This window comes from Delphinus delphis, chromosome 10, assembly GCF_949987515.2.
Source record: "Delphinus delphis chromosome 10, mDelDel1.2, whole genome shotgun sequence".
NCBI lineage: Eukaryota > Metazoa > Chordata > Mammalia > Artiodactyla > Delphinidae > Delphinus > Delphinus delphis.
Genome location: NC_082692.2, coordinates 38,260,721 through 38,277,047, shown reverse-complemented (window position 1 = coordinate 38,277,047; position 16,327 = coordinate 38,260,721). Strand labels below are relative to the sequence as shown.

General features: G+C 46.0%; 1 protein-coding gene across 1 annotated transcript in view; it reads left to right on the top strand.

Annotated features, from left to right (window-relative positions):
• PNPLA1 (patatin like phospholipase domain containing 1) overlaps positions 1-16,327 on the top strand; it is a 38,385-nt gene that overhangs the window by 9,828 nt on the left and 12,230 nt on the right. The window contains exon 2 of the mRNA XM_060021640.1: positions 14,772-15,004. Coding sequence (XP_059877623.1) covers positions 14,772-15,004 — 233 coding nt within the window. The remainder of the gene's footprint in view (positions 1-14,771; positions 15,005-16,327) is intronic.

The window sequence follows — 16,327 nt, the reverse complement described above, 5'->3', positions numbered from 1 at the left end:
ACTGGATCTCTTTCCATGATTTTGAGTTTACCTATAGAATCTGTCCACCTACTCTAGCACTTGACAGTATCCTGTCTTAATTGTTTCAGATGCTGTGTCTCATCCTATCATCTAGATTGGTTGAGCAATCTAACACCTTACAGGTTCCGTGGCTCCCACAAACTTCTGGTCCAACAAGAACTGCCTGATAGACTCCTGACAATTGCTGGCCATTGGCAAGTGTGACACTGAATGTGTCTTTGCAGTTTTTACTTTGGGGTTTACCTGATATGACGAGTAATACTAGAATGTCATAGAAGGAAGGTCAGCGAGTCCAACTCCTCCACTTTATGGATGACTGTGTTTAGACTTTGGAAGAGGAAGTGACTGGTTGGAAGTGGACCTCACTTAGGCCAGTGGTTTCCAAACTGTGTTCTGAGGAACCCCAGGGTTCCATGGGGGCCAAGGTGGGGTTAGGAAGGCTGGAACAGGGGAGCAGGGAAAGGACACACATTGAAGTCCTGGACCCTTACCCCAGCTTCAACGAGTACAACCCTGCTATTGTCCACTCTTTATAAAATTTCTCTTAAAGGAAGTGTTCCAATGATTTTTTTTTTCTGTGCCTCTCCTGATCTCCAATGATTTTATTTTTTTTCTTTTTAAGTTTGAAAGCCACTGTTTGAGTCTAATCTACTTAGTGTGAAGACAGAGAAGTTGAGGACCGGATTCTGGCTGAATTTACAATGATAAAATAGACCATTTGTCCAGTCACTCATTCTAGGTCCTAGGGATCTAGCAGTGAACAAAACAGTCTGCCCTCATGAAGCTGACACTCTTTTCTTGAAATCAAGCCATAAATAACTAAACATGCAGAAAAATATCAGTATGCACACTCAAAGAAGAAAATAAAGCAGGCGAAGGGTGTGATGAATGATCAAAGGGCAAAATTTCAGGTGGGCTGGGTGGCGAGGCCCACTCTGAGGCGGATGGAAGGGTGGGAGGGCCACGCACTCTGAGAGGAGAGTGTTCCAGGCTGTGAGCTCAGCGGGTGCAACAGCCCTGCACACAGATGTGCTTGCATTTTCAGAAGGAAGACAAGCTGTCTTTCCGGGCAGGAAGTGAGTTCCAAAAGGACCTTGCAAAGCACCTGAGCGGGCCAGACGACAAGTGGGGGCGCCCACCCCACAAATGTGGGCACAGCCGGACCCGGCACGACTCCTCCCGTGGAGGCAGGGGATGCTACAGGTGTTTTGGTCTGCCTCCCATGCCTGGTCCAGTGCTGCCTTGGGCAGCTCCTGCCACCCCTCCTGAGGCCCCGGAGCCAAGTGTGGCTGAAGTTATTGTCATTGGCAGGTGGCTCAGGTGTGTTCTGGGTAGTGGACCCACTGGGGCCTCAGGGGCGGATGCTGGGAGGACAACACTGCCTCTTGTGAGAACCTTGACTTTGGTGACTTCTTTCCTCAGTCACCCATGTGCCTGTCTTTGTCACTCAGTTGAGGGACAAGACACCCCAGGGTTGATGGAGAACTCATATCCCAGGAAGGAGGGGGACTGGGCTGGTGTTCCAGCTCTGCCACTAATCACTGTGGCTCCTCCGCCCACCAGTGACCTGCCTCCCCCTGAGTTTTCCTATCTGTAATTTGGGAGTGGGGACATATCCCTTGGACGTTACGGTCAGGGACAAAAGAAGTCATGGATGTGCCTGGCAGAGTGCCTAGCAAATATTCATCACAAAATATCTTTGATGAGTGAATGTTGAATAAATGGATCAACAAGTGAAAAGAAAATGATCTTGAAATAGAAAAGCATAGGTAATGCAGCAGTTTTCAAACTTAACTGAAGGACATCCTAGAGAAGTCATTAAACTTATTAAAACAGATTACTGGGCTCCAACCTGGTCTGGTTAATTTTTTTTTTTTTTTTTTTTGTGGTACGCGGGCCTCTCACTGTTGTGGCCTCTCCCGTTGCAGAGCACAGGCTCCGGACGCGCAGGCTCAGCAGCCATGGCTCACGGGCCCAGCCGCTCTGCGGCATGTGGGATCTTCCCGGACCGGGGCATGAACCCGTGTCCCCTGCATCGGCAGGTGGACTCTCAACCACTGCGCCACCAGGGAAGCCCTGGTTAATATTTTTTAATACTTTAATTGTGAGCTCATCTGCACAAGGACTTGGTTTTTCTATGGGAATTCTGTGTGGCTTCGGCAGTGGAAGGACCATCTGAGCTGGTTTGCTTTGGCCCTGGCCAGGCACCCAGGGTTATCAGCAACTCAGGACCAATTTTCATGGTAATCACCCTGTAGGTTGTGTCAGTTCAAGCTCTAAACCACAGGTGATACAGGCTTGGGACTTTGCATTTTTATGGGAGACTTTGTGTTGTTTCACCCAGAGCCCTGCTCAGAGACAAGCCATTGGCACGTTTCATTGGCCCAGCAGCTGTTGGAGGGTCCCAGCTTTAAGCAGCATCTCAGTTCAACTGCCCCTCACACAGTCCAGAATGACAGGCCCTGTGGCTGCCAGTTTCTGGTCTAATAATCACAGCATCAGCTTTCTCTCTCATGGCACTGGCTTTCAGTTCCTTCTTCATTTCTGCTCTTTCTTTCTGTGAAGTCAACCATGTCTCATGATTTTATTTTATATCGTGCTCTTTGTTCGGGTTGTTGTTGTTGATGATGATGATGATGATGATGTTCCTAAAGCTGGAGAAGTTCCTTTTTAGCTTAACACTCTATTACCTGAGCTAGAAGTCTCTCCAAAGTTCTTTAAGACATGAGTAGAACCACCAGTTTTTTCCTGTTGCAGGCGCGTGGGCACGCGCGTGTGTGTTGCCCAGACATAACCTGAAGTTCAGGGCAGGCTGCTAGGTGCACTTTCAGAATCAAAATGTCCTCATCAAAAATCATTCCCGGACTTCTTTATCTGCCTGAGATGACAGCGTTTTCTGTAGAATGAACTCTGCTCTGATTCACATCTTAGTGTCACACCAATAATGCTATTTATCAGGCACTTGAAATGTGCCAGGTACTATGCCCAAAGCTTTGCATAAACCATTTACTTTTATCTTCTCACAATTCTATCAATTAGATACTCTATTTATACCTCTTTTACAAAGTGGGAAACAGGTGTTCAGAGAGATTAGCTAACACGATGAGCCAAGACTGGAATCTTTCTTAATTTCTACATTTCTATATCCTCTCTAATCATGATTTCAGAATTGCTTTGCAAGCAACACCCCAGCTTTCCTACCAGACTCCATGGGCCAAGCAATCATTTGCACATTGGTTAAGAAAGTGAGATCAAATGACATGATGTATGCAAAAAAAAAAAAAAACTTTTCGTAAAATGTACAGAAATGACATTGCTGGGTGGTGGTGGCTGTACCTCCTACTACTGTGATGGAATCAGTATCTTTCAGTTCACTGAAAGTAACTTGTGTTTTACATGTTTAACCTCTGAAACCAAATGGATAAAAATTTATTTTACCCAAATGATTCTTTGGACTCAAGTAGAAGACAACTGAATGGAAAATCGGGTGATACTCTGAATGTGTTGGTTACACATTAGAAACATCTAACTATTTGGAAAGCAAGTCATGCATGTGACCTATGTTGATTCATTCCTCTTAAAGCAGTATGTGTTAACTGAGCCCCTGCCGAGTGTCTAACAGCCTTGGTCGATCTATGTTTTTTTTTCACTTTTCTTTTTTGGCCACATGGCATATGGGATCCTAGTTCCCCGACCAGGGATCAAACCTGTGCCCCGTGCAGTGGAAGCACGGAGTCCTAACCACTGGACTGCCAGGGAATTCCCTGTTTTTTCTTTCTTTCTTTTTTTTTTTTCTTACTTTAATAATAATTAACTTGTTATTCTGGAATAATGATAGATTTACAGAAAAGTTGCTGAGATAATACAGATAGCTCCATACATCCTTCACCCAGTTTCCCCTAATGTTACCATCGTATATAACAACAGTACATTTGCCAACCTTCAGACATTAATATTGGTACCTTAGTATTAACTATAGGTTTCACCAATTTTTCTACTGATGTCCTTTTTCTGTCCCAGGATCCAATCCAGCATCCCACACTACATTTGGTGGATCCATTTTTAGTCCAGCTCACTTAGAGAGTATTAAAATAGCGATGTTTTCTTTGCTTCTCTTTGGGATCAAATTCTAATTCCATTTCTAATTCTACAGGGAAAAGAAGCAGACAAATGATAAACAAATCTCCAGGCTGGTTTGACTCTCATTTGAATTAGGAGTTGACTCACCAGTCCTGAGGGTAACTCACCTCTGTCCTCCTGAGATCAACATGTAAAGAAAAAGCTCCTCTTCAGCCCCGGCTCAGGGTCTCGTGTCCATTAATGGGGGGCAAGAGTTAGGACCAGGCTTGACAGAGCAAACTGCTCGGTCAAGCCCCAAGTCCGGCTGAGTCCCTGAAGAATTCCACCTTCCTGACCACCAGCTGGGAAGAGTCCCAGCAGTCCAATAGAGAAGATACTCTTTGATCTCCTCCTTCAGTTCATTCATTCTTTACCATTCATTATTAATTTATTCAGCAAACATTGATTAAGTCCCTACAGTGTGCCAGGTACTGAATTAAGTGCTGGGGATATGACAGGAGCAAAACAGAAATATGGAACATTAAATAGTTCTTTAATTTATTCTTGAATACCTACTAAGTGTTCAACACAGAGCTAGGTTTGGCCACCCCTCGAGGCATCTTAGTTCCCCGACCAGGGATCGAACCCATTCCCCCTGCAGTGGAAACACGGAGTCTTAACTACTGGACTGCCAGGAAAGTCCCAGGAGAAGGGTGTTCTTGATGCAGGTCCTGTCCTCAAGGAATGCGCTAGCCAGAGAGACAGGACAAACCACTGAAGGCAGCCTGAGATAAATGGTGCAGATGGTACGGGGAAAGAGAGAGCTAACAGCAAGGGTGATCAGGGAAGGCTTTAAGGAGAAAGCCCAGATCTTAAGCTGGGCTTTATGGTGAAGTCTGCATAGATAGTAAAAAATAAATAAGTAAATAGAAGTTGTGTAGCAGGAAGAAAAGCAGGATTGTGCACTTTGTGTATACTGATGAGAGAAGAGATTGGCCTGGCTTGGGACGGGTCTCTGGGTGTGCAGACAGAGGAGCATATGTTTGAAGATGTGATTTGAGTTCTGTTGCTCTAAAGAGAGTCTTCCTGTCTCCCAGGGACATCTGAGCCCTTAGGAGATATGCCTAAACTAAATTCTAGAAAGGCAGATCCCAAGAGCCTTTGCAGAGCCACCCTGCTCCCCCTACCTCACTGTGGGAACTGGAGGCTCTGAAGTTGAAGGGCGTGTCCCTGGTGGAGGCAGTGAGCTGTGGTGGAAAGAACACTGGCTTTGGGGCCCTCAGGGGTTGGAGGCCTAGCTCTGCTGTTTTCCAGTGTGTGACCGTAGCCAAGCTACTGGCTGAGCTTCTGTTTCCTCATCTGTAAAGAGGAGATAGCCACAGTACCTACCTCAAAGGGGTGTCATGAAGATTACATGAAACTATGAGGCCTCAGAACCTGGCACAGCACCTGGCACCAAGGAGGTACCAAAGAGTGGTAGCCAGTAAGAGCAGTAAACAGCTGGTGGGACCAAAACCTGTGGTTCCATGAGAACTTCAAGACTCATGTAACATAGGCGGAGGTCTATGTAGGTAGGTAGGTAGGTAACAGACCCCTCCAACTGAAGTCTTGGACAGTTGGGGCAGTGAATACTGCCAGTCAGCAGAAATGAACTTCAACTCTCAGTGGTTCTGAAAGAGGGAGGCATGGGCATTCCTCTGTAGTGGTGCATTAATTTGGGCAAATCTCAAATGAGGAGATGCTCTGAGATGGTCTTTTCTCTTTATAGCAGAGGCTCACCTGGAGGTCCCCTGACCACATACACACAAACACACACACACATATACACTAAGACTGTAGGGTGACTAGTTCACAACATTTGCATTATCCCAGTGTCCCCTCAGTAGTTCAGGGAGAGTCTGTAGGGTAGGACAGGTTACAGCCTGGAGGCGCGCAGTATTGGTTTATACCTTGGAGCAGAATCCCGAATGGACTTCTGGGTCCACCAAAGAAAACAGAGAGAGAAGAGCAGGGGCAATGGTCCTGAGAACTTTGTGAGGTTCCAGAGAACTTTCTAGATACATTCTCTCTGCCTGTTTCATCTCAAGGTAATCAGTAGATCCTTCAGTGGAAAGTTGTGGAGATTGTGTCTAGATTCTGGGGGAGAGGCACATGGGGGCTGAGTGAGGCCCCAGGCCCTGAGAAAAAGCTCCGAGGGCACCTTGACAGGAATCCAGGTGAGGAACCAGTGGCAGGCACTGCTGTTTCCATGGCAACCTGATGTAAGATGATTTGAACGTTTTACACCAATTTTTTGGTAAACTCTTATGGTTAGAAAAAGGTCTCTCTGGAATATTGTTATTATCCATAAGAAGTTTTGTTTTTTTCTTTTTGGTTTTTTAAGTGCTTACTAAGTCAGAGTTGTTTTGCTTTTGGCTAAAGCCAATAATGCATTCAGAACAGAGAAGGAAAATGTGAGTTTTGTCATATATTCTAGTTCCAGTTTCTGCTACCATAGAGAGCATGACCTAGGGTATATCCGGCCTTTATTCATTTCTCCATTTAGCCAGCTAGGCAGTCACCCATTCAGCCATATTTATTGAGCTCAACCTTTATCCTGAGCTGGGTTTCTTACCTGTAAAATGAGAGAATTAGTCTGGTTTAGTATTTTTGACCTAGGCTCCTAGATCCTTAGGAGTTTCAGGGCTGCGCTTTCAGGGCCTACTTTCCTAGGGTTGGCTGGGGCGATTGGGCCTGAGATCCCACTTCCCTTCAACCCAGAACAGCCCTGTTTTTAGTTGTTTTGTAATACACATTAGGTTTTCACTTGTGATTTCTTTTTTTTTTTTTAACGTCTTTATTGGAGTATAATTGCTTTACAATGGTGTGTTAGTTTCTGCTTTATAACAAAGTGAATCAGTTATACATATACATATGTTCCCATATCTCTTCCTTCTTGCGTCTCCCTCCCTCCCACCCTCCCTATCCCACCCCTCCAGGCTGTCACAAAGCACCGAGCTGATCTCCCTGTGCTATGCGGCTGCTTCCCACTAGCTATCTATTTTACATTTGGTGGTGTATATATGTCCATGCCTCTCTCTCGCTTTGTCACAGCTTACCCTTTCCCCTCTCAATATCCTCAAGTCCATTCTCTAGTAGGTCTGTGTCTTTATTCCTGTCTTACCCCTAGGTTCTTCATGACATTTTTTTCCTTAAATTCCATATATATGTGTTAGCATACGATATTTGTCTTTCTCTTTCTGACTTACTTCACTCTGTATGACAGACTCTAGGTCCATCCACCTCATTACAAATGGCTCAATTTCGTTTCTTTTTATGGCTGAGTAATATTCCATTGTATATAGGTGCCACATCTTCTTTATCCATTCATCCAATGATGGACACTTAGGTTGATTCCATCTCCTGGCTATTGTAAATAGAGCTTCAATGAACATTTTGGTACATGACTCTTTTGGAATTATGGTTTTGTCAGGATATATGCCCAGTAGTGGGATTGCTGGGTCATATGGTAGCTCTATTTGTAGTTTTTTAAGGAACCTCCATACTGTTCTCCATAATGGCTGTACCAATTCACATTCCCACCAACAGTGCAAGAGTGTTCCCTTTTCTCCACACCCTCTCCAGCATTTATTGTTTCTAGATTTTTTGATGATGGCCATTCTGACTGGTGTGAGATGATATCTCATTGTAGTTTTGATTTGCATTTCCCTAATGATTAATGATGTTGAGCATTCTTTCATGTGTTTGTTGGCAGTCTGTATATCTTCTTTGGAGAAATGTCTATTTAGGTCTTCTGCCCACTTTTGGATTGGGTTGTTTGGTTTTTTGTTATTGAGCTGCATGAGCTGCTTGTAAATTTTGGTGATTAATCCTTTGCCAGTTACTTCTTTTGCAAATATTTTCTCCCATTCTGAGGGCTGTCTTTTGGTCTTGTTTATGGTTTCCTTTGCTGTGCAAAAGCTTTGCAGTTTCATTAGGTCCCATTTGTTTATTTTTGTTTTTATTTCCATATCTCTAGGAGGTGGGTCAAAAAGGATCTTGCTGTGATTTATGTCATAGAGTGTTCTGCCTATGTTTTCCTCTAAGAGTTTGATAGTTTCTGGCCTTACATTTAGGTCTTTAATCCATTTTGAGCTTATTTTTGTGTATGGTGTTAGGGAGTGATCTAATCTCATACTTTTACATGTACCTGTCCAGTTTTCCCAGCACCACTTATTGAAGAGGCTGTCCTTTCTCCACTGTACATTCCTGCCTCCTTTATCAAAGATAAGGTGACCATATGTGCATGGGCTTATCTCTGGGCTTTCTACCCTGTTCCATTGATCTATCTTTCTGTTTTTGTGTGAGTACCACACTGTCTTGATTACTGTAGCTTTGTAGTATAGTCTGAAGTCAGGGAGCTTGATTCCTCCAGCTCCGTTTTTCATTCTCAAGATTGCTTTGGCTATTCGGGGTCTTTGATGTTTCCATACAAATTGTGAAATTTTTTGTTCTAGTTCTGTGAAAAATGCCAGTGGTAGTTTGATAGGGATTGCATTGAATCTGTAGATTGCTTTGGGTAGTAGAGTCATTTTCACAATGTTGATTCTTCCAATCCAAGAACATGGTATATCTCTCCATCTATTTGTATCATCTTTAATTTCTTTCATCAGTGTCTTATAATTTTCTGCATACAGGTCTTTTGTCTCCTTAGGTAGGTTTATTCCTAGATATTTTATTCTGTTTGTTGCAATGGTAAATGGGAATGTTTTCTTGATTTCACTTTCAGATTTTTCATCATTAGTGTATAGGAATGCCAGAGATTTCTGTGCATCAATTTTGTATCCTGCTACTTTACCAAATTCGTTGATTAGCTCTAGTAGTTTTCTGGTAGCATCTTTAGGATTCTCTATGTATAGTATCATGTCATCTGCAAACAGTGACAGCTTTACTTCTTCTTTTCCGATTTGGATTCCTTTTATTTCCTTTTCTTCGAACGGAGGCTCCTTGGCTGAAAAATCGCTGCCCTGGAGGGTCTCTATGGACCGTCCAGTGGTGCAGTGGTAACACTGCAGCTTCAAGCCAATTTTTTTTCCAATCAGTGCCCTTGCAGTGTAGGATTTAGAAATAAAATGATGAATAAATCACTTCCCCACCCCCCTCCCGCTCAGGGGCTCGCTGTCTCTGTGAGGATAAACTGAGATTACAAGTGTGAAAACCTGCTTGGGTAAACGACTGTTGTTAAGATAATACTAATAATAATGATCATAGTGGAATCGGGCAGTCAAGATATACCCACAGGGAAATACAGCCTATAATTCAGCCTACAAGTAGGGATCAGGTAAAAGCAGTTGACTCCCAGGGTCTCCACACAGGGACTCGGAGAATTGCATGGCTTTCCTGGGAATGCGACTCTGCTCGCCAACGCCTCCACAGAGGCTGCCGAGCCCCCTGATTCCCCGGTGCCCACCGCTCCCGCAGGTGGGGGAGCAGGGCCGCAGTGAGAGGGGCCTCACGGTGATTGGCTGAACTGGAAGTTGTTGCTAGGCTACCAGTCCGAGGCAGACTGGGGCCTCTAGTCCCATCCTCCACTGCAGATTCATCCTGCACAGCCAATTTAATTCGGGCACCCTGTGAACGAGATCCCCAGCAGTTTAAATTGTCAGCTGCCAAGTGCCCATCTTTCTAGGATTTAACACTTAGCAAGAGGCTACGTGAGGGAGGGAAAGAGAAGCCCTGTTTTTACACTCTGGGTCACGTTGAATAGCTTCTTCTCTCTCTGGGCTGCAGTGTCCTCCCTTGATTTCTGGTTTCATTCATTTATTCATTATTCATGCATGCATCTATGTTTATTAAGTGCCTGCCATGTTCCATGCACTATATCAAGTGCTAGGGACAAAGGGATGAATGAGATGGAGACCATCCTTGCCCTCATGAAGGGGAAAACATTACGCACTTAAGCATATAAGTGAGATAAACACATAGCTATTTCTTTCCTTCCTCGTCAATGATTTTACTAAGCCCCCCTTTTCCCCTACTAAATCTGTAGGGTCCCCCAAGTTGACAGGGTAAGGAGTGCTGCTGTCAACCATGCCTAAACTACGTTACCCCTCACCCATACCCTTACCACTCCCTAAAACCGGGTACATCCTCTTACCTCCACAGTGCTTTTACTTTGTTGTCTTGAACCCACAAGTGAGCCTGAGTGCACCTTTTTTTAAAAAAAAAAAATTTATTTATTTATTTTTATTTTTGGCTGCGTTGGGTCTTCGTTGCTGTGCATGGGTTTCTCTCTAGTTGCAGTGAGCGGGGGCTTCTCTTCGTTGCGGAGCACAGGTTCTAGGCGCGCGGGCTTCAGTAGTTGTGGCACATGGGCTCAGTAGTTGTGGCTCACGGGCTCTAGAGCGCAGGCTCAGTAGTTGTGGCACACGGGCTTATTTACTCCGTGACATGTGGGATCTTCCGGGACCAGGGCTTGAACCCATGTCCCCTGCATTGGCAGGCAGATTCTCAACCACTGCGCCACCAGGGAAGCCCTGAGTGCACCTTGATAAAGATATGGGGCGGAGATCATTGTCCCCTGTTCAAATGAGAAAGCTGAAAGGCCAGAAACATCAAGAAACCCTGTCCATGGTCACATGGAGAATTACTGGCATAACCAGTATTGAGCACTTACTATGTGCCGGCTCTTAAAAAACTATCTTCCTCATAACAACCCAGTAAGGTAAGTATTATTATTATTCCCATTTTATAGGTGGCAAAATTGAGGCTGGAAGAAGTTATTTGACTTGCCAGTGGTGACCCAGATAGTATGTGGCAAAGCTAGGATTTGAACCAAATCTCCCTGGCTCCAAAGCCTGAGCTTTTTCCAAGAAATGGGTCTGGTCACAGAAAAGAGTCTCTGAGTGGCTGACACTGGAGTGGCTTCCACATGCCCTTCAAAACCTCCCGGTCCCAGGATCTTATTTAATTTCCTGCTGAAGTTCTTGGCACGCATTTATCAATATAGTTAACTCTGTTATCTATCCATCTATCTGTGATGATCTTGTCTTCAAGTTTTTATTGGGTAATTAAGTCAAGTAACTCTTCCCTGTAAGCATCTCCATCGCCTGCTTTGTTGGGTTTGTATTTTCCTTTGTTCACATACTGAACAAACACCAAGCACCCACCAAGTGTTGTGGGAGGCTTAGTGGGTGTAGGTGAATGGGGCCCATCCCTCCCCTTGAGGAGTTCCCAGCTTAGAGCAAAGTTTCTGAAGGGTCTTCCATGGGCAAAGTGCAGTGATAGGCCATGGAGAGAGGAGGACCACAAACACCTGCCCTCAGAGAATCTCCTGGTTTTGGGAGACAGACCTGCAATTAGATAATAGAAAGGTGTGAAAGGAGGTGGGAGGGAGCAGAAGTGGATGTGGTAAGTGTGGGCTGGGGGTGGGAGCAGCCCGCCTTGAGTTCCCAGTGCTGCTTTTAAATCCTGACTTGCTCTGGCCACTGTGGGACACTGTGTCTCAGAGCCCAGCAGCCTGCAGCTTGGAAGGAGGCCTTTAAACGGGAGAAGGTGCTGGAAAGAACAGAGTTGCATAAAGAAACAAGCTAAATTTATCCCTCCTGGTAGACCCCCAGCAATTGCTATGCTTAACACCTGACTTTCTATCAACAGAGACTTGTTTAACCAAAAGGTTAGCTGCTTTTCTCTGAGAAAGAGACAGAGAGAGAGGGGAAGAGAGAGAGAGAGAAAGAGGTAGAGACTCTGAAGACAGAGATGCACAGAGAGAGACCTGAGGAGAAGCAAGGAGAGACAGAGGTAAAGGCATCCTTTGGTACACAGCCCCGGTGAGCAGCAGGGAAGAATACTAAACTGGGCACCTGAGTGGGAGAAATCAGGCAATCTCCCACCCCGCTTCCTCCCTGTCTACCTTGCTAATTTCCAGATAGCACCATTTTTCAGATGTAAGTATATAGGAGATGTCTGTGTTATCTTGGCCACTGCTTTGTCCCTGTCACCCGCCACCATCCCTATATAGCTGAGAGTTGACTGTAAGTGGATAATATACAAAAGCAATGATTTAAGTAAGTTTTATAAGACTAAATATGCATGCCTTTGACCTAACATTCCCACCTCCAGGAATTTATCCTACAGAAAGTAATTAAGGACACAGGCAAAGAATTTAGCAAGAGACTATTCATTGCAGCATTGTTTAGAAAAGCAAGGAAACTAAATAGCCAACCCTGTTGGGGACCTGCTCAATAAATAATGGTATAACCTTACAATAGCTGTCCATACTGCCCGTAAATTGGGTTGTAAATGGTTACTTATTGATGTGGAAAGACATGATTTATTAGGTGTAAAAAGCAAGTTACAAAATAGTGTATACAGTATGACTCCATATAAGTATTCTTATAAGTAAGAATAAATACAAAATATATAATCTAGGAAGACATATACCGAATGTTAATCTCTAGGTGGAGGGATTCTAAGACATTAAAATTTTTTTCTTTTTGCTTATCTGCATTAAAAAAAAATTTTTTTTCCACCATGAACATGTATTTCTTGTGCAATGAGAAGAAATTTCCTTCCAGTCGTCCCAGCAAGCGCCTCCTGCTGGGAGTCCAGGAGTGTACGGGCAAGCTGAATCAGGTGCTCCTGGCTCTGAGGCATTGTGGGAAAGGCCACCAACCCTTGTGAGGCCACTTGAAGCTGCTCATTAAGAATTTCCAAAACAGCGAGTCCCCACCCTGTTTCCACTCCCCATCCTGACTGGTCTTGCGGGCAAGAACTCAATGACCCAACACCTTGGTATCAAAATGCTCAGTTGCTTCATAACCTACTGGGGGGTTGGCTGCCGCCCTCCCTTGAAGCAAAACGGTTTGTACAAGTTGGTGCTTGGTAAAGCTAACCTTGCTAAACCTGCAGGGCCTTCCCAGTTAGCCAGGAGCACCCTCCCCTGTAAGGGAGTGATGGCTAAGACGCTGTGTTGATCAGGTCTACTGCCTCTACTACACAGAGGCAGTTGTGATTCTGAATGTTGGAGAGAAAAAGCCGTCACCATGGCAACCCAGGCTGCTCAGCCTCTGGGATCAGTCCAACACTCAGGGAAAGAAGGTGGAGTCTGGAGTCAGAACAAATACTGCCTGGCTGTCTGACCTCGGGTAGGACACTTAGCTTTTCTCTGCCTCAGCTTCTACATCTATAAAATGATACTAAAGTTCCTTATCCTACCCGCTCCCCGGATTAATGAGGAATAATCTGTAAATGGTAAAATGCAAGAGGAGTAGAGCCTCCCTAGCTTTGGTTTGTCCCCAGATTGCTGTGTGTGACCTTGGGCAAATCACTTAAACAGTTCTGTGCTTCAGATGCTCTGTTTGTAAACAGGAAAGTAACGTGCACTGTGATGGCTTCTCAGATTCATTGTCAGGTGCCCATGAGAATCCCAGAATCTCAGGGTCGGAAGGAATCTTAGCCCTTACCACCCATGCAGGAATCCCTTTGATAAGTTCTCTGACCGAGGTACTTGTCCTGCCTCTGCTTGGTTACCTCCAGTGGCAAAGAGATCATGACTGCACAACTTCCCAGGTAGCTCTCACTGCATGACACTAATTGTAAGAAAGTTCTTCTGTATATGATGTTTTACAATTAAATATTTGTTTAAAATATTACCAGTTCTTTTCAGAGCTATTTCTGTTCCTGATTTTCCCAGTGGGTTTGCACAAGGTAGAAATTAGCAGCAATTGGCCAGAGGCACGTACAGTCCCAGCTCTGAAAGCTTTTAGCTTACTGTAACAGAAGGAGTATGGGTTCCGGGGTCACACACTCTAGGTTAAAATCCCACTTTGTACACTTACTAGATGGTTGACCTTGGGCAACTTATATTAGCTCTCAGAACCTTAGTTTCCTGATCAGTAAGATGAGGATAGAAATACCTACCTCACAGTATTGCTGTGATAGCACTTCTTACTAAGCTTACAACTCTAACTTCCCTGGTAGAATTCTGGGGAATGTGGGGGGCAGGTGGGTTACACCTTCCTCTGCCAGCCCCTGGACAACGCATCTGCCCTCCAAGCCCCATCTGGCACGTGTAGGCCCTCATGTGCCCAGGCTGTGCTCCTCTCAGAAGGAGACAGAAGGTTCACCTCGCCCTCCTGGGAACCCCTGCAGCACAGCCTTGGGTCTGTAATTTAGGGCCTTCTCCCTCTCAGGCCTGTACCAGGGGCCATAAAAGGAAGATGATGCAATGGCTTCAAGACCAAGTTCACCACTCCCTGTAACTCCCCTGCCTCAAGGTCAGCAGCCCCACAGACTTTGCCAGCACTAAGCAAGCATCCCAGGGTGTCACTTGGTGAAGGCTTTCAGCCATATTTAATGGGAATCTCATATGGGGCCAAAAGCCTCTAAGACTCGAAAGAATGCAGTCTGGTGGTGGACTTCAGGCATGGTGATAGGGAAAGCTATCTGGGGTAGAAAAGTGGTCCTCTGCCCTCAACAGGAAGGAGTCAGGATGCCTGACTAGCTGTGGGCTCTCTGGAGCCAGTGACTTCATTCCTCCGTGCCTTGCTTTCCTTGTGTGCAGAATGACAGGTTGATGCCTGAGACCTTCCCTGCATCAGAATTATAGGTTTCCCCATTTGTTGGATGCAGGATGAGATGGCGAAATCGCCCTTGACCTCTTTTTGCCACGGGGGCCGCTGAGCTCCCACTCCTCTCTGCTTCCTCCACAGATGAGTACCTCCGAGTCCTCAGTGTGGGTGTGGCCGAGGTGAAGAAATCCTTCTTGGGGCCCTTGTCCCCGTCCTGTAAGGTGGTGCAGATGATGAGGCAGTTTCTGTACCGGGTCCTGCCTGAGGACTCCTACAAGGTCGCCACGGGGAAGCTCCATGTGAGCCTCACCCGGTTCACGGATGGAGAGAGTGTTGTGGTTTCAGAATATACATCCAAGGAAGAGCTCATCGAGGCAAGGGGGCGGGACCTGGGAATAAGGGAGGGGGCGGGGCTAGGAATAAGGGCGGGGCCAGGGAGTGGGGGCAGAGCCCAGGGAGTTGGGACAGGAAAGGAGAGGCTGGCCCTGCTTCTCTTGACGGGCCTCTGGGATGGTCCACTTGTCTGCCTCACTTCCTTCCTTCTGCTTTCTGTCCCCCTAGTTTTTCCCTCCCTTCACCCTCCTGGCATCTATCTCTCTCTGTCAGGCACGCTGTTAGACAAGATGGACACAGAGAAGCCAAAAACTAATCAGACTTGCTCACCATCCTACATTTCAGCACTCAGAGTCTGCCTCCTTTTGCCTCTGTCTTGCCCTCTGCTCTAATCCTGCAGCTTCTCAGAGGCCCATTTGTATTACCAACAGAGGTCCCATGGCTCCTCTAGGGCCTGGACTTCAGTGTTTCCCCACTAAATTACTCCCAGTTTGTGGGAACAGCTTCCCTCCGCCCCCTCCCTTCCACTGGTCCTTGATAAAAAGGACTGTTATCACTAAACGGGTTAACACTTAGGAAAGGGGATTCTGACAGTGCATTGTTCTAAGCTCACTAATATACATTTTAGTTATGACTTATTATTGCTGGAGAGTGCTGTGGTTATGTCCAGTTTTCTTTCAGGGCAAGAGTTGAGCTGCATGACCCTCCACCCATATTTCCAATCCCCTCCCCTCCTCTGAATACAAGACCCTCGCCACCCATCCTCACATCCCCACACTGGCATGGCCTTGACCCTGGGGGTAGGGGATGAATAGGCAGGGACATGGATACCTCCTCCAGCTACCTCATGTCCCCTGGGTTTATTAGCACCCAGCTCTTCAAGACTTTTCTCTCCCCAGCCCTCTCCCACCACCTCCCACTCTTACCCATGCCAACCAGAGCAAATCACACAAAGCAGGCCTCTGTGTCTGCACCTGCCGTGCCTCCTGCCTCGTGCCGGATGCCCTTCCCTCCTTCCCACCCCACTTCACCTGCTTGGTGAGACTCCAGTCACTCCTGCCAGGGAACTTTCCTTCATCACCTGCCTGCCTTGCAACCCCTGGGTTGGGTGCTTCTTCTTTGGGACAACGATGCCCATGCTTACCTCCATCACAGCACCTGTCACCCCATGTACTGTCACCTAATTGCTTGGTCCCCCTCTGAGCATTCCCAAGGGTGGGCATCTCACCCTCCTTTGATTCCAGGCCCAGGCCAGACACACATTAATGGTTTTTGAATCCCATTGGATTCATGGAAATTTGGTGCTAGAAGGAGCCCTGCAGATCATTGAGGCCACTCTCTCCCTTTAAAACTGAGACATCCGG